The 22,573-nt window shown below is 41.4% G+C and overlaps 1 protein-coding gene across 3 annotated transcripts in view; it reads right to left on the bottom strand.

Annotated features, from left to right (window-relative positions):
* The window catches only part of LOC115114089 (anion exchange protein 2-like), a 69,684-nt gene extending 47,748 nt beyond the window's left edge, over positions 1-21,936 (bottom strand). For 2 of the 3 annotated variants that reach the window (XM_065013326.1, XM_065013327.1), the window contains exons 1-2: positions 21,595-21,935; positions 10,899-11,070 (exon numbers count right to left, since the gene is read on the bottom strand). In XM_065013326.1, coding sequence (XP_064869398.1) covers positions 10,899-10,967 — 69 coding nt within the window. In that variant the 5' untranslated portion in view covers positions 10,968-11,070; positions 21,595-21,935. Of the gene's footprint in view, positions 1-10,898; positions 11,071-21,594 lie in introns of all 3 variants that reach the window. The other variant, XM_029642052.2, reaches the window with a different exon arrangement.
* Positions 21,937-22,573: the final 637 nt, after the last annotated feature.

The raw sequence follows: 22,573 nt of genomic DNA, 5'->3' as shown, positions 1-22,573 counted from the left end.
TACGGCTGCACAGTAATGTTTCTTATCGATGGCGGTTAAGATATCGTTTAGGACCTTGAGCGTGGCTGAGGTGCACCCATGACCAGCTCTGAAACCAGATTGCATAGCAGAGAAGGTATGGTGAGATTCGAAATGGTCGGTAATCTGTTTGTTGACTTGGCTTTCGAAGACCTTAGAAAGGCATGGTAGGATAGATATAGGTCTGTAGCAGTTTGGGTCAAGAGTGTCCCCCCTTTGAAGAGGGGGATGACCGCAGCTGCTTTCCAATCTTTGGAATCTCAGATGACACGAAAGAGAGGTTGAACAGGCTAGTAATAGGGGTGGCAACAATTTCGGCAGATAATTTTAGAAAGAAAGGGTCCAGATTGTCTAGCCCGGCTGATTTGTAGGGGTCCAGATTTTTCAGCTCTTTCAGAACTTCAGCTGAATGGATTTGGGAGAAGGAGAAATGGGGAAGGCTTGGGCGAGTTGCTGTTGGGGGTGCAGTGCTGTTGACCGGGGTAGGAGTTGCCAGGTGGAAAGCATGGCCAGCCGTAGAAAAATGCTTATTGAAATTCTCAATTATGGTGGATTTATCAGTGGTGACAGTGTTTCCTATCTTCAGTGCAGTGGGCAGCTGGGAGGAGGTGTTCTTATTCTCCATGGACTTTACAGTGTCCCAGAACTTTTAGAGTTAGTGTTGCAGGAAGCAAATTTCTGCTTGAAAAAGCTAGCCTTGGCTTTTCTAACTGCCTGTGTATAACGGTTTCTAGCTTCCCTGAACAGCTGCATATCACGGGGACTGTTCGATGCTAATGCAGAACGCCATAGGATGTTTTTGTGTTGGTTAAGGGCAGTCAGGTCTGGGGAGAACCAAGGGCTATATCTGTTCCTGGTTCTAATTTTCTTGAATGGGGCATGTTTATTTAACATTGTTAGGAAGGCATTTTTAAAAATATCCAGGCATCCTCTACTGACGGGATGAGATCAATATCCTTCCAGGACACCCCGGCCAGGTCGATTAGAAAGGCCTGCTCGCTGAAGTGTTTCAGGGAGCGTTTTACAGTGATGAGTGGAGGTCGTTTGACCGCTGACCCATTACGGATGCAGGCAATGAGGCAGTGATCGCTGAGATCTTGGTTGAAGACAGCAGAGGTGTATTTAGAGGGGAAGTTGGTTAGGATGATATCTATGAGGGTGCCCGTGTTTAAGGCTTTGGGGGTACCTGGTAGGTTCATTGATAATTTGTGTGAGATTGAGGGCATCAAGTTTAGATTGTAGGATGGCTGGGGTGTTAAGCATGTTCCAGTTTAGGTCGCCTAGCAGCACGAGCTCTGAAGATAGATGGGGGCAATCAGTTCACATATGGTGTCAGAGCACAGCTGGGAGCAGAGGGTGGTCTATAGCAGGCGGCAACGGTGAGAGACTTGTTTTTAGAGAGGTGGATTTTTAAAAGTAGAAGTTCAAATTGTTTGGGTACAGACCTGGATAGTAGGACAGAACTCTGCAGGCTATCTTTGCAGTAGATTGCAACACCGCCCCCTTTAGCAGTTCTATCTTGTCTGAAAATGTTGTAGTTTGGAATTAAAATGTCTGAATTTTTGGTGGTCTTCCTAAGCCAGGATTCAGACACAGCTAGAACATCCGGGTTGGCAGAGTGTGCTAAAGCAGTGAAAAGAACAAACTTAGGGAGGAGGCTTCTAATGTTAACATGCATGAAACCAAGGCTATTACGGTTACAGAAGTCATCAAAAGAGAGCGCCTGGGGAATAGGAGTGGAGCTAGGCACTGCAGGGCCTGGATTCACCTCTACATCGCCAGAGGAACATAGGAGGAGAAGAATAAGGGTACGGCTAAAAGCAATAAGAATTGGTCGTTTAGAACGTCTGGAACAGAGAGTAAAAGGAGGTTTCTGGGGGCGATAAAATAGCATCAAGGTATAATGTACAGACAAAGGTATGGTAGGATGTGAGTACAGTGGAGGTAAACCTAGGTATTGAGTGATGAAGAGAGAGATATTGTCTCTAGAAACATCATTGAAACCAGGAGATGTCATTGCATGTGTGGGTGGTGGAACTAATAAGTTGGATAAGGTATAGTGAGCAGGACTAGAGGCTCTACAGTGAAATAAGCCAATAAACACTAACCAGAACAGCAATGGACAAGACATATTGACATTAAGGAGAGGCATCCTTAGTCGAGTGATCAAAAAGGGTCCAGGGAGTGGAGAGGTTGGTTTGGGGGTCACGGCGATTTAGACAGCTAGCCAGGACATCGGTAGCAAGCTAGCATAGGATGGAGGTCTGTTGTTAGCCACCTCTTGCGTTCCGTCAGTAGATTAGTGGAGTTCCGTGTTGTAGAGGGGATTAGTCCAAATCACACAACAACAAAAAATAAAAACAATAGACTAACAGAAATGGAATAATGTGTCCCTGAACAAAGGGCGGTCAAAATCAAAAGTAACAGTCAGTATCTGGTGTGGCCACTAGCTGCATTAAGTACTGCAGTGCATCTCCTGCTCATGGGTTGCACCAGATTTGGCAGTTCTTGCTGTGAGATGTTACCCCACTCTTCCACCAAGGCACCTGCAAGTTCCCAGACATTTCTGGGGGGAATGGCCCTAGCCCTCACCCTCAAATCCAACAGGTCCCAGTCATGCTCAATGGGATTGAGATCCGGACTCTTTGCTGGCCATGGCAGAACACTGACATTCTTGTCTCGCAGGGAATCACATACAGAACGAGCAGTATGGCTGGTGGCGTTGTCATGTTGGAGGGTCATGTCAGGATGCGCCTGAAGGAAGGGTACCACATGAGGGAGGAAGATGTCTTCCCTGTATCGCACAGCTTTGAGATTGCCTGCAATGACAACAAGCTCAGTCCGATGATGATGTGACACACCGCCCCAGACCATGACGGACCCTCCACCTCGATCCCGCTCCAGAGTACAGAGTACAGGCGTAACTCATTCCTTCGACAATAAATGTGAATCCGACCATCATCCCTGGTGAGACAAAACCGTGACTTGTCAGGGGAAAGCACTTTTTGCCAGTCCTGTCTGGTCCAGCGACGGTGGGTTTGTGCCCATTGTTGCCGGTGATGTCTGGTGAGGACCGGCCTTACAACAAGCTTACAAGCCCTCAGTCCAGCCTCTCTCAGCCTATTGCGGACAGTCTGAGCACTGATGGAGGGATTGTGCGTTTCTAGTAGAGGTCGACCGATTAATCGGAATGGCCGATTTCAAGTTTTAATAACAATTTTTTTTTTTACACCTTTATTTAATATTTATTTAACTAGGCAAGTCAGGTAAGAACACATTCTTATTTTCAATGATGGCCTAGGAACGGTGGGTTAACTGCCTCGTTCAGCTCGGGGGATTCAATCTTGCAACCTTACAGTTAACTAGTCCAACGCTCTAACCACCTGATTACATTGCACTCCACGAGGAGCCTGCCTTGCAGTAAGCCAAGGTAAGTTGCTAGCTAGCATTAAACTTATCTAATAAAAAACAATCAATCAATCAATCATAATCACTAGTTAACTACACATGGTTGATGATATTACTAGTTTATCTAGCGTGTCCTGCGTTGCATATAATCGATGCGGTGCGCATCGTTGCTCCAATGTGTACCTAATATAAACATCAATGTCTTTCTTAAAATCAATACACAGAAGTATATATTTTTAAACCTTAGCTAAAATAAATCCAGGTTAGCAGGCAATATTAACCAGGTGAAATTGTGTCACTTCTCTTGCGTTCATTGCACGCAGAGTCAGTGTATATGCAACAGTTTGGGCCGCCTAATTTGCCAGAATTTTACGTAATTATGACAGAACATTGAAGGTTGTGCAATGTAACAGGAATATTTAGACTGATGGGTGCCACCCGTTAGATAAAATACGGAACGGTTCCGTATTTCACTGAAAGAATAAACGCCTTGTTTTCGAGATTATAGTTTCCGGATTCAACCATATTAATGACCTAAGGCTCCTATTTCTGTGTGTTATTATGTTATAACTAAGTCTATGATTTGATAGAGCAGTATGACTGAGTGGTGGTAGGCAGCAGCAGGCTCGTAAGCATTCATTCAAACAGCACTTTTGTGCGTTTTGCCAGCAGCTCTTCGCTATTAACTCCCGAGATTAGGCTGGTGTAACCGATGTGAAATGGCTAGCTAGTTAGCGGGCTGAGCGCTAATAGCGTTTCAAACGTCACTCACTCTGAAACTTGGAGTAGTTGTTCCCCTTGCTCTGTGCTACGGATACAAGTATCCTGTGTGTGTATCCTGTGTGTGTGTTTCTTTTCTCTCCTTATCTCCTCACAGGTGAAAATCATCACTCCCCAATCAGTCACCAATCATCAATCAGAAGACATACCTCCTCCTGTTTCCTACCCAATCACAGTTCCTTTCCCTTGGTTTAAAAACCCTGTCAGTAGTTTGCTCTAGAGCTCAATCTCTCTGTAAATGCCATGTCTGTAGGTCTCTGTGTTTCACTCTCTCGTTGTGTATTAACCTCTCTTTTGTTTGAGCACCTCCATAGCACTTTGTCATCACCTGTGAGTATTGTTTTGGTTATGGTGTTTGTTTGATTGCTGGTGGGAAAAGGGGAAACCAAGACAAGTCGCCCATGGGCATACACTACCCGTAGGTAGACTTTGTTAAATACACTAGTTAGAACTGGGTGGACCACTCACTGTATTTTTGGTTAGTTAGCTGTTAAAGTAGGCTAGTCTAGCTTAGTTTTTTTTAAATACTTATTGTTTCTTTCCTTGGGTCCAGCTCAGCCTTTTCCTGCTCCCCCCATTACTGTGTGTTTACAAATAAACCTGGAGTTTGACGGTAGATTTCAGTTGTCGTAGTTATTTCGTTCTCACTTTTACTTTGTCACTATTATAATTTGCATGAGTTATGTTACGGGTCTCATTACCATCCCCCCCTAGACTGTCGGGCCAAAAGGGATTCGTAACACTGCATGGGCCGCGGCTTTTGTGGAGCGATTGGTAACGCTGCTTCGAGGCTGGCTGTTATTGATGTGTTCCTGGTTCGAGCCCAGGTAGGAGCGAGGAGAGGGACGGAAGCTATACTGTTACACTGGCAATACTAAAGTGCCTATAAGAATATCCAATAGTCAAAGGTTAATAAAATACAAATGGTATAGAGATAAATAGTCCTATAATAACTACAACCTTAAACTTCTTACCTGGGAATATTGAAGACTCATGTTAAAAGGAACCACCAGCTTTCATATGTTCTCATGTTCTGAGCAAGGAACTTAAACATTAGCTTTCTTACATGGCATATATTGCACTTTTACTTACTTCTCCAACACTTTGTTTTTGCGTTATTTAAACCAAATTGAACATGTTTCATTATTTATTTGAGGCTGAATTTATTTTCTTTATGTATTATATAATGGTTAGTGTTAATTCAGTATTGTTGTAATTGTCATTATTATAAATAAATACATTTTATAAATCGGCCGTTGAAAAATCAGTCGGTTGACCTCTAGTTTCTAGTGTAACTCTGCAGTAGTTGCCATCCTGTACCTGTCCCGCAGGTGTGATGTTCGGATGTACCGATCCTGTGCAGGTGTTACACGTGGTCTGCCACTGTGAGGACAATCAGCTGTCCGCCCTGTCGCCCAGTCTTAGGCGTCTCACATTACGGACATTGCAATTCATTCCCCTGGCCACATCTGCATGCCTCTTTGTAGCATGCCTAAGGCACGTTCACGCAGATGAGCAGGGACCTTGGGAATCTTTCTTTTGGTGTTTTTCAGAGTCAGTATGAAGGCCTCTTTAGTGTCCTAAGTTTTCATAACCGTGACCTTAATTGCCTACCATCTGTAAGCTGTTAGTGTCTTAATGACCATTCCACAGGTGCATGTTCATTAATTGTTTATAGTTCATTGAACAAGCATGGGAAACAGTGTTTAAACCCTTTACAATAGAGATCTGTGAAGTTATTTGGATTTTTACCAATTATCTTTGAATGACAGGGTCCTGAAAAAGGGATGTTTATTTTTTTGCTGAGCTTATATATACACACACTACCATTCAAAAGTTTGAGGTCACTTAGAAATGTCCTTTTTGAAAGAAAAGCAACATTTTTGTCCATTAAAATAGCATAAAATTGATCAGAAATACAGTGTAGACATTGTTAATGTTGTTAATGACCATTGTAGCTGGAAACGGCTGATTTTTAATGGAATATATGTGCTTTTGCCCATCTTAATCTTTTTTATATTGGCCAGGCTGAGTTATGGCTTTGTATTTGCAACTCTGCCTAGAAGGCCAGCATCCCGGAGTCACCTCTTCACTGTTGACGTTGAGACTGGTGTTTTGCGAGTACAATGTAATGAAGCTCCCAGTTAAGGACTTGTGAGGCGTCTGTTTCTCAAACTAGATACTCTAATGTACTTGTCCTTTTGCTCAATTGTGCACCGGGGCCTTCCACTCCACCCTATTCTAGTTAGAGTCAGTTTGCGCTTTTCTGTGAAGGGAGTAGTACACAGCGCTGTACGAGATCTTCAGTTTCTTGGCAATTTCTCATATGGAATAGCCTTCATTTCTCATAAAAAGAATAGACTGACGAGTTTCAGAAGGTCTATTTCTCTGGCCATTTTGAACCTGTAATCAAACCCACAAATGCTGATGCTCCAGATACTCAACTAGTCTAAAGAAGGCCAGTTGTATTGCTTCTTTAATCAGAACAACAGTTTTCAGCTGTGCTAACATCATTTCAAAAGGGTTTTTTAATGATCAGTTAGCTAATCCATGTTTTGCCTTTTAAAAGGCCAACACAACGTGCCATTGCAACACAGGAGGGATGGTTGCTGATTATGGGCCTCTGTGTGCAGATATTCCATAAAACATCTGCCGTTTCCAGCTACAATAGTTGTTTACAACATTAACAATATCTACACCGTATTTCTGATAAATTTGATGTTTTTTAATGGACAATTTCTTTATAAGTGACCCCAAACTTTTGAACGGTCTTGTGTGTGTATAAATACAGTTGAAGTCGGAAGTTTACACACATTTTAACTTTTTCACAATTCCTGACATTTAATCCAAGCAAAATTTCCCTGTCTTAGGTCAGTTAGGATCTCCACTTTATTTTAGGAATGTGAAATGTGAATAATAGTAGAGAATGATTTATTTCAGCTTTTATTTCTTTAATCACATTCCCAGTGGGTCAGAAGTTTACATACACTCAATTAGTATTTGGTAGCATTGCCTTTAAATTGATTAACTTGGGTCAAACGTTTCGGGTAGCTTGCCACAAGCTTCCCACAATATGTTGGGTGAATTTTGGCCCATTCCTCCTGACAGAGCTGGTGTAATTGAGTCTGGTTTGTAGGCCTCCTTGCTTGCACATGCTTTTTCAGTTCTGCCCACAAATGTTCTATAGGATTGAGGTCAGGGCTTGGTGATGGCCACTCCAATACCCTGATTTCGATGTCCATAAGTCATTTTGCCACAAGTTTGGAAGTATGCTTGGGGTCATTGTCCATCTGAAAGACTCATTTGCGACCAAGCTTTAACTTCCTGACTGGTGTCTTGAGATGTTGCTTCAATATATCCACCTAATTTCCCTTCCTCATGATGCCGTCTATTTTGTGAAGTGCACCAGTCCCTCCTACAGCAAAGCAGTCCCACAACATGATGCTGCCACCCCCGTGATTCACATTTGGGATGGTGTTCTTTGGCTTGCAAGCCTCGCCCTTTTCCTCCAAACATAACGAGAATTGAATGTTAATTTCTCTACCATAAGCCACCTTCAACATTGTTTTAGAATTTGGCAGTACGTTCAGCTGGCCTCACAACTGCAGACCACGTGTAACCACGCCAGCCCAGGGCCTCCACATCTGGCTTCTTCACCTGCGGGATCATCTGAGACCAGCCACCCGGACAGCTGATGAAACTGTGGGTTTGTACAACTGAAGAACTTCTGCACAAACTGTCAGAAACTGTCTCAGGGAAGCCCATCTGCGTGCTCATCGTCTTCACCAAGGACTTGACCTGACTGTTGTGAGTGACTTCAGTGGGCAAATGCTCACCTTTGATGGCCACTGGCACGCTAGAGAAGTGTGCTCTTCACGGATGAATCCCGGTTTCAACTGTAGCGGGCAGATGGTGTCGTCTGGGCAAGCTATTTGCTGATGTCAACATTGTGAACAGATGCCCCATTGTGGCAGCGGAGTTATGGTATGGGCAGGCATAAGCTACGAACATCAATTACATTTTATCGATGGCAATTTGAATGCACAGAGATACCGTGATGAGATACTGTCGTGCCATTCATCCGCCACCACCTCAATTTAGGGTATCTGTGATCAACAGATGCATATCTGTCTTCCCAATCATGTGATATCCACCAATTAGGGCCTAATTAATGTAGTTCAATTGACTGATTTTCTTATATAAAACTGTAACTAAGTCTCAAATCTTAAGAATTGTTACATGTTCCGTTTATATTTTAGTTCTGTCTATCTGGCCAAAACATAGACATGTATGATGTGCCATACTGAACTCTACTATACTGTGCTCTACTCTACTGTGCCCTGCTGTACTGTACCCTACTGTACAGTGCTCTACTGTACTGTGCTCTACTATACTCAAGTTCTCTACATGAGTTTCTTACAATTGAAGAAAGGATCTATGGACTCTTAATCTAGAGGTCTTGGTCTTGAGACCACTCAAGACCACATATATTCGAGCATTAACTTGTCATGGTCTCAACTCACTGGGTCTGAGTCTGGATCTTGGGTCCAATGTCCTGGTATAAATATTGGTCTTGGCTCCTAGATATTACCTTAGTCTTTGGTTTACAAACCAATTTGAATAAGACTATGCTTTCTGATCATTGGCTATTCACTCCCAACACATAGGAATCCCAACCCAGTTGGGGAAGCCCTCAATGTCTATATTAAAATTAGTTATATCCATCTGGAGTCCTCCAATTATATCTATGATTGACACTTCACACCGAAACGCCAAAATAAAGATAAGTGATCATTTAAACATCTAATGACATAATTAATGACTGAACCATATGGATTATATTTCTCTAAATTCAATTGAAAGATTTGGAAAATCTGGTTAAAAATGATTTTTACTATTTTATTAATTTGGTGTGCAAATAACATTTAAAAATGTATCTGTATAATAGGTTAATCAAAACAACCACTACTGTCCATGGTTCTACCTATATTGCAACTTCTTCACAAATTTAGTGAGGTGGTAAGGAAGTAAAATAAATATTTAAAATATGAAATATTAAAAGTGTGTGAGTAGTATATGTTTACCTGAAATATGTTGGAAGAGTTTTAAATAGGCTTTACAGCTTCCTCTGGTGCAATATAATAATAATAATAATATGTATTTTATATAGTGCTTTTCATCCAGAATCTCAAAATAAAAACAAATTCAGGGGGCTGGCAGTTCATGGGAGCAGTTCAGTAAAGGAGTAGCTTGAGTGGAGGTGGCATTGATGGTACAGCCAGGGAAGAAGAAACGTCAGACAGGCAGGCCCGGAGCTCTCCATCAGGCATCTCTCTCGGAAGTTCACAGCTACTCCTATCTAGGTAGCCTGGAACATCCACCACCGAATGTGTAGCACCAACCTGGATGACGCTTCGGCACCATCGCCCAAGAGACCACCCCAGTTTGGCCTCGTAATCAGGAACAGTCTTCTACGAGGCGAGCCTCTGTCGTCGCCTCACACCACAGTACAAATCCTTCCAGAAGCCAGGGCAGGTGGAACAAAAAGCTGGTTCTGTATTGATGCATCATTCAAATTACATATGCCAGCTAGATAGCTATAGCTAACCAAGCCATAGCTAACCAAGCCAAGTAAACTTGCCATCGTCAGTTCTGCAACTACATAGGTCACCACAAGATATTATAAATCAACTCAAAACAGGTTTTTGTACATTGTTGTTAAATGCAACAAAAAACACTTAAATTATATGTACAGTATTTACAGATACAATTACATATCGGGATATTATTTAATGATATATACCACATAAAGAAATACTAGTTTACTATAGAATATCACAGTACTTACTATAGACTTCTGTAGTATACAATACTACACCCTGTAGTATCCCTCGATCATGTTCAGTACTTAGTATAGAATTTTGTAGTATACTATAGTAAATTCTACATTATTATTCACAAAAGAAACACTAGTAAACGTCAGCAAGGACATTTTTTTTACTATAGTAAATAGAAATGTAATTAGCATATACCCTGCCCATTCCCATCCTCCACATCCCAATTTGTGCCGACCGTAAAGTGAGAAACCTACATGTCAAGTATAGACCATATTGTGTTCCCTGTGATTATAAAAAAAGAGAAGAAGCCCTGAACTCTCTGTTCAGAACCCAGTCCTACCAACCTACAGGTTATGGAATATTTGTATTTCTCTACTAGGTTTCCTCAAGGAGAAAGCTTCACACTTCTATGTTAAAGATAATAAAACAAAACACTTTATTAAAAATACTACAGTAATGTACACAATACCTACAGTAAATAATACAGTATACTACTATAGTATATACTAAACAAATTTACTACAATATTTATATTGTAAATACAACAGTATTCACTGACGTTTTTTGTCGGACTTCAGTCTGCAAAAACACCAGCAGTAAAGTCTGTAAAAACATTACAGTGAATACTCTAGTATTCCTACCATAGTACACACAATGGTATTTTTTTTAAATGTGGGTAGGCTTCTTCACAGCGCCATGGCAACCACAGAACCACGGATATAAGCATTACCTGACTAATAAGTTTAAAAAATGTTTTCAAAAATAAATACAGCAATAAATATCTAATTTTGTGTGTATAGAACCTGTGTTTAGAATAACTCATGTACAGTAAATAGATGTAAGGTTTAAACTCACAGCTGAGGTGGCTGTGGCCATAGTGTTGGTGGCGACATTGGTGTCGCTGGCATCCTTAGGGTTGTTCATGGCTCCGTTGCGGATCACAAGGTCAGGGCAGTATGTTGCGAAGCAGTCCTTAGCCCTTTTCACTCTCTTTCTTACTCAACGGAGGACTTTTGGGTAGCATAACCTGCGAAAAGGACAGGAATGGTATTGTTGGTCTTAGTCAAGTGACTATTGGTAAATTGGGTCAAATGTTACGTCAATCACCCAAATAATCTTTTGGTTAGTGATTTCATTGTACGTTCTACATGATGATTATACGTCCATAATAACGACATAGGCAACGCCATTGTCATGACGCCGTTTACACATTTAGGGCCACAACATCACCAGAGCAGGAAAAAGTCCTGGCCCTAACCATATGGACAATCCCTTGTGAGTGAACAACAAGCTTACAGTATTGTGTGATTCTGAATGGGGCCAACACAGCGGCAAATAACAAAAGCAATCCATTTCTCTACTGTAGCTCTGAGTTTAATGAAAACATTGGTGATAGCTTCATCATGAAAACACTGCTAAGAATTGCTGTGTCCTGAAGGGTTCAGAGGAGATTATGATGTACCCACCTTGGCAAGACCACAACATCCAATTTAGGGTGGAAAACCCCCCCTTTTTTTTAATACACTTTTTTTCCAAGCGAGCAAATCAACTCAGCTGATCAGGCAGTGTCTTGTAACACAGCTGGTGTTACCAAGGTCTATTAGTGGTCACCTGGTTTGCGTGATAAGTAACCTTGCCTGAGACCTGAAGACTTAAATTACATCTCCGAGCAAATGCATAAGACTTAACTCAGTGGGCTAACAGTGTTCAGGCGGAAAGCCGACCCGGGTGTTTATGATAACATCATACATAAACACCCATAAGCAGCTGAGAGCTTCTCTGATAATGGATGGTGTTTGTCCCATAAACAGCTGAGAGCTTCTCTGATAGTGGATAGTGTTTGTCCCATAAACAGCTGAGAGCTTCTCTGATAGTGGATGGTGTTTGTCCCATAAACAGCTGAGAGCTTCTCTGATAGTGGATAGTGTTTGTCCCATAAACAGCTGAGAGCTTCTCTGATAGTGGATGGTGTTTGTCCCATAAACAGCTGAGAGCTTCTCTGATAGTGGATGGTGTTTGTCCCATAAACAGCTGAGAGCTTCTCTGATAGTGGATGGTGTTTGTCCCATAAACAGCTGAGAGCTTCTCTGATAGTGGATGGTGTTTGTCCCATAAACAGCTGAGAGCTTCTCTGATAGTGGATAGTGTTTGTCCCATAAACAGCTGAGAGCTTCTCTGATAGTGGATGGTGTTTGTCCCATAAACAGCTGAGAGCTTCTCTGATAGTGGATGGTGTTTGTCCCATAAACAGCTGAGAGCTTCTCTGATAGTGGCTAGTGTTTGTCCCATAAACAGCTGAGAGCTTCTCTGATAGTGGATAGTGTTTGTCTACAGAGAATATCATTTACAGTTATTATGAGTCTGTATTCTTTTTAAGAAGCAGCGAGGGTCAGGGTTGAGGGTAAGGGTCAGGGTTGCCAGATTGCTACCTGGTATTTAGATAACATATTTAGAGAATATCTTGAAGTATTCCCTTCAATGACATCAGAACATCTGAATGCAGGGTTTGAGGGTCAGGGTTGCCAGATTGTGTTCTGGTTGTGGTCAGATAGTGGGGTTGCCATTAGAACCTGACCGATATATCAGTTCACCTATATTATCAATTCAACCGATAACTGATATTCTATAAATATATATATATTTAAAGGGTTAATCTGAACACTTGTGGCCATTCTCATGTCATTTTCACAATGTATGAAATCAACATTTGAAGCATGGTTATTGGACAACTGCTCTTTTGGATGGCAATTTCAGAGAATTCAGTGTGGGAAAATGACACTTTCATTTCCCCACTGTAAAACCGTATATCGGCAGATATGTCAGTATCGGTAAGTGTTCCTCACAAAATTGGAAGCTCTAGTTGCTCTAGTTGCCATGCTGTGTAGGCCGAGTCCACTTGGAAATCACCCTAATCACTAGCCCAAACCATTTCAGTGAGTGAATTGACATGCGCAGCATTTTCCCTATCATTTTTGTGATTATATGTAAAACATGACCAAGTATTGACAGTATGTTGGTCTTGTTTAACATTTGAAAATAAGGATATACATTTCTAATGTATACATTTACATAGAGGCATATTAAAATAAAGAAGTTTCATTTTCTCTCACTTTCGTATAATCAAAATGGGACCCATATCTCCCTCTGATTTCCATTGATGCATCTCAATAGTCTACAGGGTGCTTCCTCTCCTCATCCCCAGTCTCGCCAAAGCAGGACGAGACTGTCAGTGTGGTTTACATCAACAAGGTCACTGCTGCAATGTCACCGCCTTCAGAAAACGCCCAACACCCTCCCTCTGATTTCCAGCCACAAACTGAAGAGGAGGAATGGGATGGATGATGTTCATTAGAGGTATCCTATGACACTTCATGAACTCTTAGGAAAAAAAGAACCAAAAAGATTTCTTCGACTGTCCTCATATGAGAACCCTTTGAATAACTCCTTTAGGTTCCAGGTAGAACCCTTTTGGGTTCCATGTAGAAGAACCCTTTCCACAGAGGGTTCTAAATGGATCCCAAAAGAGTTCTACCTGAAACCAAAAAGGGTTCTACCTGGAACCCTTTTTTGTGCTTGGTGTGGTTGGGAATGATACGATACTCATATTACGCATATGTATAATATGTGATAATCATATTACATTTGAGTGGGAGTGGGAATTGTGGATCTACAGTACAGATAGTGCTGAATCATGTGAGGTCACAGGGGAGTTCATTAGAGATTTATGTTGAGATTTTGTCATCCCTCACTACAAAATGTTGCTTGAGGTATGGTTTCGTCTTTGGTGGTCCATCTTATGGTGAAACTTGTGACGCTGAAAGCCCTCAAAGGACACAGAAGCAGGCAGACACACACAGACAGACAAAAAGATATACAAATCAAATCAAATCTATTTTATATACATAGGGCACATGTAAGAGAGCAATTAGGGGACCTCATAAATTTCAATATTACTTCCAGATATAGAAGCAGTAGCTGTGTGTGTGTGTCTCTGATTACGTTATTGGTTCTTTCAGTTCAACCTTCATTTCATTAAAGTGGAAGAGATCCATCTGATGACTCAATCATGACCCATCTCTCCCTGATATCAAATCGATACTTCTCCTAGGACAAAAACAGTTAGAAGAACACCAAATAAGAAGCACAAGTAGTTCCAGCAGGAAATGCCTTATTAGCATTCCATATCAATACACAAAGCTTCTAATTTATCATCCGCACAGCAGGGATTATTTACACCTTTTCAAAATCCACTGAAAATAGCTGTTATTTTAGACAGGATCGTGAGGTCACAAAAAAATGCACTAAGCCTAAAACTACACAAATTACCATACTACACGTCAGCATTTACTGAAGTGAAATCTCTGACTTCCATTTTTGACTGTATAAACCCTAGAGAGCAGACGTCGACACAAAGGGACCATGGTTCTCTTTGGTGACGACCCTCTTCCCCAGCACCACACCCCTCATCGATTCAAAGGGCTTAATCATGTCAAAGCGCTTAGTGGAAAAACAGCAACAATGACTCGCCAGCCAACAATGAGAAAGGCAAGAGGCATATGGGAGATTACGGTGCCGTACCTACTCTTGCCTTTGTTGTCGTTGTTTTAGTGGTCGGTGATATGTTAAAGTAAATCTGTGGTGGACCTGCAGGTGGTGGGACGATTATTAAAAGGCTACAAGGTCAGCGTTCGGAAACCCACTAGGGATTACAGGGTTTAAAATGTTTGCGTGAAAAGATTAGTGTGATTGTTAACATGTGACTCGTGAGCGATTGGATCGAAGACCTTAACTAATATTTTTTGTTCAGGCCCGATAAAAGTTTTAGAACGGTCCAAAACGGACCATACGGTTTTGGGAAAGTTACGGGTAGATATGTGGTAGGCCAGGCGCTACTCTACTGTAGACCTTAGGGCATGAAACGCAAGAGGACGGACCTTCTTCTTTCAGGTCATAGCTATGAGTGCACTGTGTTTTTTTTCCTTACAGTTCATTTACTTCCTTACTTCACTCTTTTCAAAGTACATACTGTAGTGATCCTCGCTATATTCTTCCACTGCAAATCTACCATTCCAGTGTTTTACTTGCTATATTGTGTTTACTTTGCCACCATGGCATTTTTTTTGCCTTTACCTCCGTTCTCACCTCATTTGCTCACATCGTATATAGACTTATTTTTCTACTGTATTATTGACTGTATGTTTGTTTTACTCCATGTGTAACACTGTGTTGTTGTATGTGTCGACCTGCTTTGCTTTATCTTGGCCAGGTCGCAATTGTAAATGAGAACTTGTTCTCAACTTGCCTACCTGGTTAAATAAAGGTGAAATAAAAATAAATAAATATGAGCCACGTTGCAATTCCTACAAAGTGGGTTAACCCTATTGCTGGTCAATCTGCCCTGCCCTGCCATACAGTACCAGTCAAAAGTTTGGAGACAGTTACACATTCAAGTGTTTTTCTTTATTTCTTTCTTTACAACATCAGTTGTGTTGTGACAAGGTAGGGGTGGTATACAGAATATAGCCCTATTTGGTTAAAGACCAAGTCCATATTATGGCAAGAACAGCTCAAATGAGCAAAGAGAAATGACAATCCATCATTACTTTAAGACATGAAGGTCAGTCAATGAGGAACATTTCAAGAACTTTGAACGTTTCTTCAACTGCAGTGGCAAAAATCATCAAGCTCTATGATGAAACAGGCTCTCATGAGGACTGCCACAGGAAAGGAGGACCCAGAGTTACCTCTACAGCAGGGGATAAGTTCATTAGAGTTACCAGACTCAGAAATCGCAGCCCAAATAAATGCTTCACAGAGTCCAAGTAACATCTCAACATCAACTGTTAAGAGGAGACTGCATGAATCAGGCCTTCATGGTCCAATTTCTGCAAAGAAACCACTACTAAAGGATGCCAATAAGAAGAGACTTGCTTGGCCCAAGAAACACAAGCAATGGACATTAGACCAGTGGAAATCTGTCCTTTGGTCTGATGAGTCCGAAGTTGATATTTTTGGTTCCAACCGCCGTGTCTTTGGGAGACGCAGAGTAGTTGAACGGATTATCTCTGCATGTGTTGTTCCCACCGTGACGCATGGAGGAGGAGGTGTGATGGCGTGGGGCTGCTTTGCTGGTGACACTGTCCGTGATTTATTTAGAATTCAAGACACACCTAACCAGCATGGCTACCACAGCATTCTGCAGCAATACGCCATCCCATCTGGTTTGTGCTTAGTGGGACTATCTTTTTTTTTTTCAATAGGACAATGACTCAAAACACACCTTCAGGCTGTGTATGGGCTATTTGACCAAGAAGGAGGGTGATGAAGTGCTGCATCAGATGACCTGGCCTCCACAATCACCCGACCTCAACCCAATTGAGATGGTTTGGGATGAGTTGGATGGCAGAGTGAAGGAAAAGCAGCCAACAAGTGCTCAGCATATGTGGGAACTCCTTCAAGACTGTTGGAAAAGCATTCCAGGTGAAGCTGGTTGAGAGAATGCCAATTGTGCAAAGCTGTCATCAAGGCAAAGGGTGGCTACTTTGTAGAATCTCAAATATAAAATATATTTCGATTTGTTTAACACTTTTTTTGGTTACTACATGATTCCATATGTGTTATTCCATAGTTTTGATGTCTTCACTATTATTTTACAGTGTAGAAAATAGTAAAAAATTAAGAAAAACCCTTGAATGAGTAGATGTGACCAAACTTCTGACTGGTACTGTATATCAGCTTGAAGAAAGCAGGTAACGTTGCACTTAAGGGCATTTCCATCTAAAAGGATCCACGAGCACCATCGTAGAGTTCATAGTAGCATGTCAAATTGGGTGTCAAATGAAAGCTAAGAGTCTGGCTATATTTTTGAGAAATGAAGGCATATATGCATTTTCAGGCTTTGAAATAGTCTTAAAAGGTATTAGAAATACATTAAAAATAATCATGTTGAAGTTAAGACCCCTGCCAACTAATATCAACAACAATTAGATTTAGTTTTGGATAAATGATTTGCCTTCTGCACGTTTAAGAAACACTGCCTTGTAATTCCGTTACCAAAACCCCACATATCTGTAAGATATTTTCTAATTTCTCTCCCTCATGAGGGAGGATAATTAAAGTTCACAGAAGTAACAAGTAGACCTAGTTAGTGGTTTGACTGATATCAAGTTTCTTTATGAATTATTACATGATTATAACTCGTAATCCTGTTACCTAATTGGTAACAGAATTATAGAAGAATCTAACAGGATTACTGCAATTGAAATGGCTGCAATGGGAAATCATAGCAGTCACAAACCACAGTTGGGCCACCTGTTAGTGTCCTCCCTTCCACTGGCATACTGTTATGTTCAGCTCGTAACTTTCTTTTCTCTTTCTGTCTTCTGGTGGTCAAAGCAAGGCTGTTAAAACAGTCTGGAAAACCCCTCCCTCTCACTCTCCCTTTCTCGCTCTCTCTGCTGCTCCCTCTCTCTTTCCTCTCCAGTTAATGCCACCTCTCCCGGCTCTTACTGACACCTACCATGACACATACCACCTACCCTCTTTCCATTTACTGTAACAAGCATCCTCACACACTGAACACCGATCGTCCATGGACGTTGAAAAGTAGTTGACATTTGATCAATCTGCCCTGGCCGGACCAAATCTGAACCAATCATAGATGTTTATGTTTCACAAAAGAATGATATTAATATCCATAATTATGCATTTCTCTATAGTGCAGCTCAGGGACCCATGATGTAATTCCATTACCAGACATAAATCCACTTCACCTACTGTTGTTCAATAACCAAAATATTTGTGTTCAAACTCAAGGTGTTATGTCATAGCTGACACCCCATTCTTTCTCCTGAAATCATTGAATCTTAATAAGATATTTAAACATGGTCGCATCTGCACAGTTCTTCCAGTAAATCTGTTTTTGTGAAATGTTGTGTATATTGTTCATAGAGTTGTACAGTTTGTTAAACTTTGAAATCAATGGTTTTTGTTTGGCATACAAATCTGAGTCAAAGCGTAATTCCATTATTGTGGAATTGTCCTTAAACTTAGAAAAAGCAAGTAGTCTAGTTGGTGAATACAACCAATTAATAATGGAGTAAAAAATGTAAGGGTGATTCTAACACAAAAATGGTCCAAACTGTTGTGTGCAAACCCCCTTCTTATTTTTGAACATCAGCTAGTACATCAGCTTATATATTCAACTACCATATATATTTCAGTATGTATGACACCTGAGTAGGTTACATCAGAGAAGTGGAAATGGAAAACTGCTAAATAATTGTTTTCTGCTCTCGTCTCCCCAGCTCCTCTCGTTTACCGGTATGACTCAAGGTAACAGAGGACAGTGACTCAGCAGCAAACCACATCTGATATTCACGCACTCTGGGGCAGACTATCGGATTGTGAGCAAGCAACATTTCCTTCAATGGATTGAAAAGCATAACTGCTTTGATAGTTGCAGATAAGAACCAGTCTCAGAAAGTATCTTGGGGCTTTAATTTCGTTCATTCAAAGTGTTTCCCTGGTCTACACCATTTCCTGTCAAAATAGAGTTTTCAATAGCGTCTGCAACCACTAGTGCATGTGGAATAGAGGTCATGACCTCATAAGGTCTGCAGTACACGTCATTCCCACCATCTTGGGTAATTGACAATGCCTAGTTTGGTCAAAAGTTGATCAGAGCTAGCTGACCGGCCTGGCGTGCCCTCTAGATTTACTTGGATAGCGCACCAAATGGCATCCTATTCCTTATATAGTGCACTACTTTTGACGAGGGCTCACAGGGCTCTGGTCAAAAGTAGTGCATTATATAGGGAATAGGACGCCATTTGGGACACATAATCGGTGTGAACATGCCATGCCTTGGCCAAAAACAAAAGCAGGTGCGAACACACACGCGCTGTAGTTGCTATGCCCCTCCGTTGACTTTCAGTTTGGCTGAGCACTCAGTGATGGAAAGAATGCAGAATCATCCTGAGCCACTTATGCCACTTGAACAGCCAGTGACTGCACCAGCTGCATACGTCCAGTACTGAACAGTGGCTGGAGAAGTAAATTATTGCCTGCTGGCAAAGTGGTTAACTAGCAGCACCAAGGTTGTATTATTATGGTTGTGCAATGCAGTGTTCTTTTTGAGTATTAGGGACCCACAAGAGCAGCAAGACACTAGACATGCCAAGGTAAACAAATTGCCATGATAAGGTAGAGGCACATAAAGACCCATGGGCTATTCCTCTACCACCAATTTTGCAACAATGTTTCTATCCAAGATGGATCTTCATCAGGGCCCATATTAAGTTAATCTTGCCTTTATAGACTATGCTTAAAATTCGATTTTTGGTTTGTGTGACTTAGGCCTGTATTCTTAAAGTGTCTCAGAGTAGAAGTTGTTTTTTTTAGATCATAATTAAATGAACGGGGGACCTGATCCTAGATCAGCACTCCTACTCTAATATGCTTTTGGAATACGGGCCTAGGTCACACACAAATATCTAAGTTTAAGCATATTCTATAACGGCAAGATTAACTTTGTAAAATTAGAGAAAATGAAAATAAGCTAATAATTATGATCCGTTATCCTTTTGTGACTAGGGGGCAGTATTTTCATTTTTGGAAAAATAACGTTCCCATAGGAAATGGGATATTTTGTCAGGACAAGATGCTAGAATATGCATATAATTGACAGCTTAGGATAGACAACACTCTAAAGTTTCCAAAACTGTAAAAAATATTGTCTGTGAGTATAACAGAACTGATATTGCAGGCGAAAGCCTGAGAAAAATCCAATCCGGAAGTGACTCATCTTTTGAAAGCTCTGCGTTCCAATGTGTCCCTATTGAGCAGTGAATGGGCTATCAACCAGATTACTTTTTCTCCGTATTCCCCAAGGTGTCTACAGCATTGTAACGTAGTTTTACGCATTTATGTTGAAGAATACCCGTAAGCTGCTACATTGCGCAAGTGGTCACCTGATGGCTCTCAGAGTGATTCTCGCATAAAATACAGAGGTAGCCATTATTCCAATCGGTCCTACTGAAAAACCAATTGTCCCGGTGGATATATTATCAAATAGATATTTGAAAAACACCTTGAGGATTGATTATAAACAACGTTTGCCATGTTTCTGTCGATATTATGGAGCTAATTTGGAATATTTTTCGGCGTTTTCGTGACTTCCGGTCGATTTCTCAGCCAAACGTGAAGAACAAACGGAGCTATTTCGCCTAAAAAAATAATATTTTTGGAAAAAAGGAACATTGGCTATCTAACTGGGAGTCTCATGAGTGAAAACATCCGAAGCTCATCAAAGGTAAACGATTTAATTTGATTGCTTTTCTGATTTCCGTGACCAAGTTACCTGCTGCTAGCTGGACAAAATGCTATGCTAGGCTATCGATAAACTTACACAAATGCTTGTCTAGCTTTGGCTGTAAAGCATATTTTGAAAATCTGAGATGACAAGGTGATTAACAAAAGGCTAAGCTGTGTCTCAATATATTTCACTTGTGATTTTCATGAATAGGAATATTTTCTAGGAATATTTATGTCCGTTGCGTTATGCTAATTAGTGTCAGTCGATGATTACGCTCCCGGACCCGGGATGGGGAGTTACTAGAGGTTTAACTGGTCATTATCATTCATAAAGATTTCCCTTTGCTTCACAAAGCGGTAATGTTGATCTCTCCAAAATAGTGGATGTCATGAGATAGATACCATCTCTAACTCAAGACCTTATCATTCCTCTCTTCTCAAAGAATGAGAAAAATAAAGGGAGAGGGGGAAAATGTATTGAAAAGAAAGAGACAGGAAGTGCCTCACGGCAAATCCTACATGGAAACATCGGGACATATTTCATCTTATGTTGTGTGTTCACAGCTGTATGGTAGTGACCTGCTGAGTGAGTAGTGACGCAGACTTAAGTTACTCAGCTAGTGCTCATAGGCACAAAATTGAGAGAAATCTGTTTTACCATCCAACAGGAAACAGTCATAAAAAAAGTCAGTAACACTTGCCGTTTTTTCTTCTGCTTTCACGTCACTCAACAGATAGGAATCCACAACCCCCTTTCCTCACACACACACAGTGGTAAGACAAAACTCTAACAAAACCTCCTCTGTGTCGCGCTACAGTGTGTGACATGATAACATTACAACCGCTTCTTAGAGGCTTCCATTTACAAAGGAGAGAGGATATTTCTTCTTCACAAGGGACACCGAAACCCAAACTTGAGAAAGACAGCAGAGTTTAAGGGAGAGGAGCTAAAAGAGGCAACACCTACTTTGAAATAATTTAAGTGGATGCTCTTATACAATGGATGCTCTTATCCCAGCAACTCTCCCAGTAAGTGTAGGTAGGCCTACAGCATGGAGTCTCAACCGCAGCATAACAACGAGCATAACTGGCGCGAATCCCCACTAGACAGTGCTACTGTATAACGTACAACACTTCAAAAGACAGAGTATAAAGTGAGTGAAGTCTGAACGGTGTGTCTATGAGCTCGCAGCAGACGACGTGACCAAGGTGTGTGAGAGAGAGTGACAGAGCTTACCTCAGCGTGCTCACTGCAGAGAGCTTCCAGCAACAGCAAACATCGTAGTGACCGAGTCAAATCCCACTGAATTCAGAAAGGCAGTGAGAGGGAGAGAACACCGAGAAGAGGGAGTGTGTGCATCTGTTTGTGAGAGAGAGGGAGAGAGCGTGTGTGTAAGGGATGAAGAGAGAGGCAGCGCAAAAGAGAGTGAGGGAGATTGTGGTTAGTTCTGTATTCCTGTCTTGGCTCTCCCCTTAACATACACGCACACACTCACCCTGGCAAATGCACACTCTACACTCGCAACCATTGAGCACCAACTAATGTTTCAAACCCTCCCCCAAATTCAATCCCCCATCGGTTAGTCTTTCTCCTCTAGCCCTCTGACAAGCATGTGACCGTAGGAGATGACTCGACAATAAGGGACACACACACAGACTCACTCTGTGTTAAACACAGTGTGAAACATGACACGTGCCGAAAGACATTTGCGTATAGACACTTGTCTACAGCAGCTATTTAAAATCTGACAATGACCTACGTTTCGAAAATGCGGACAAGGTTATACAGTACCAGGACACACCTACTCATTCAAGGGTTGTTCTTTATTTTTACTATTTTCTACATTGAAGAATAATAAGGAAGACTTCAAAACTATGAAATAACACATGGAATCATGTAGTAACCTAAAAAGTGTTAAACAAATCAAAATGTATTTTATATTTGACCGCTTGCCGTGCGGTTGTCCAGGAACCAGTTGCAGAGGGAGGTGTTTAGTCCCAGGGTCCTTAGCTTAGTGATGAGCTTTGTGGGCACTATGGTGTTGAACGATAAGCTGTGGTCAATGAAAATCATTCTTACATACAGTAGGTGTTCTTTTTGTCCAGGTGGGAAAGGGCAGTGTGGAGTGTGATTGAGAATGCGTCACCCGTGGATCTGTTGGGGCGGTATGCGAATTGGAGTGGGTCTAGGGTATCCGGGAGGACACTGTTGATGT

This window comes from Oncorhynchus nerka, linkage group LG9b (assembly GCF_034236695.1).
Source record: "Oncorhynchus nerka isolate Pitt River linkage group LG9b, Oner_Uvic_2.0, whole genome shotgun sequence".
In the NCBI taxonomy this organism is placed as follows: Eukaryota; Metazoa; Chordata; class Actinopteri; order Salmoniformes; family Salmonidae; genus Oncorhynchus; species Oncorhynchus nerka.
The sequence above is the reverse complement of the archived record's forward strand: the minus strand, read 5'-3'. Positions and strand labels throughout refer to the sequence as shown.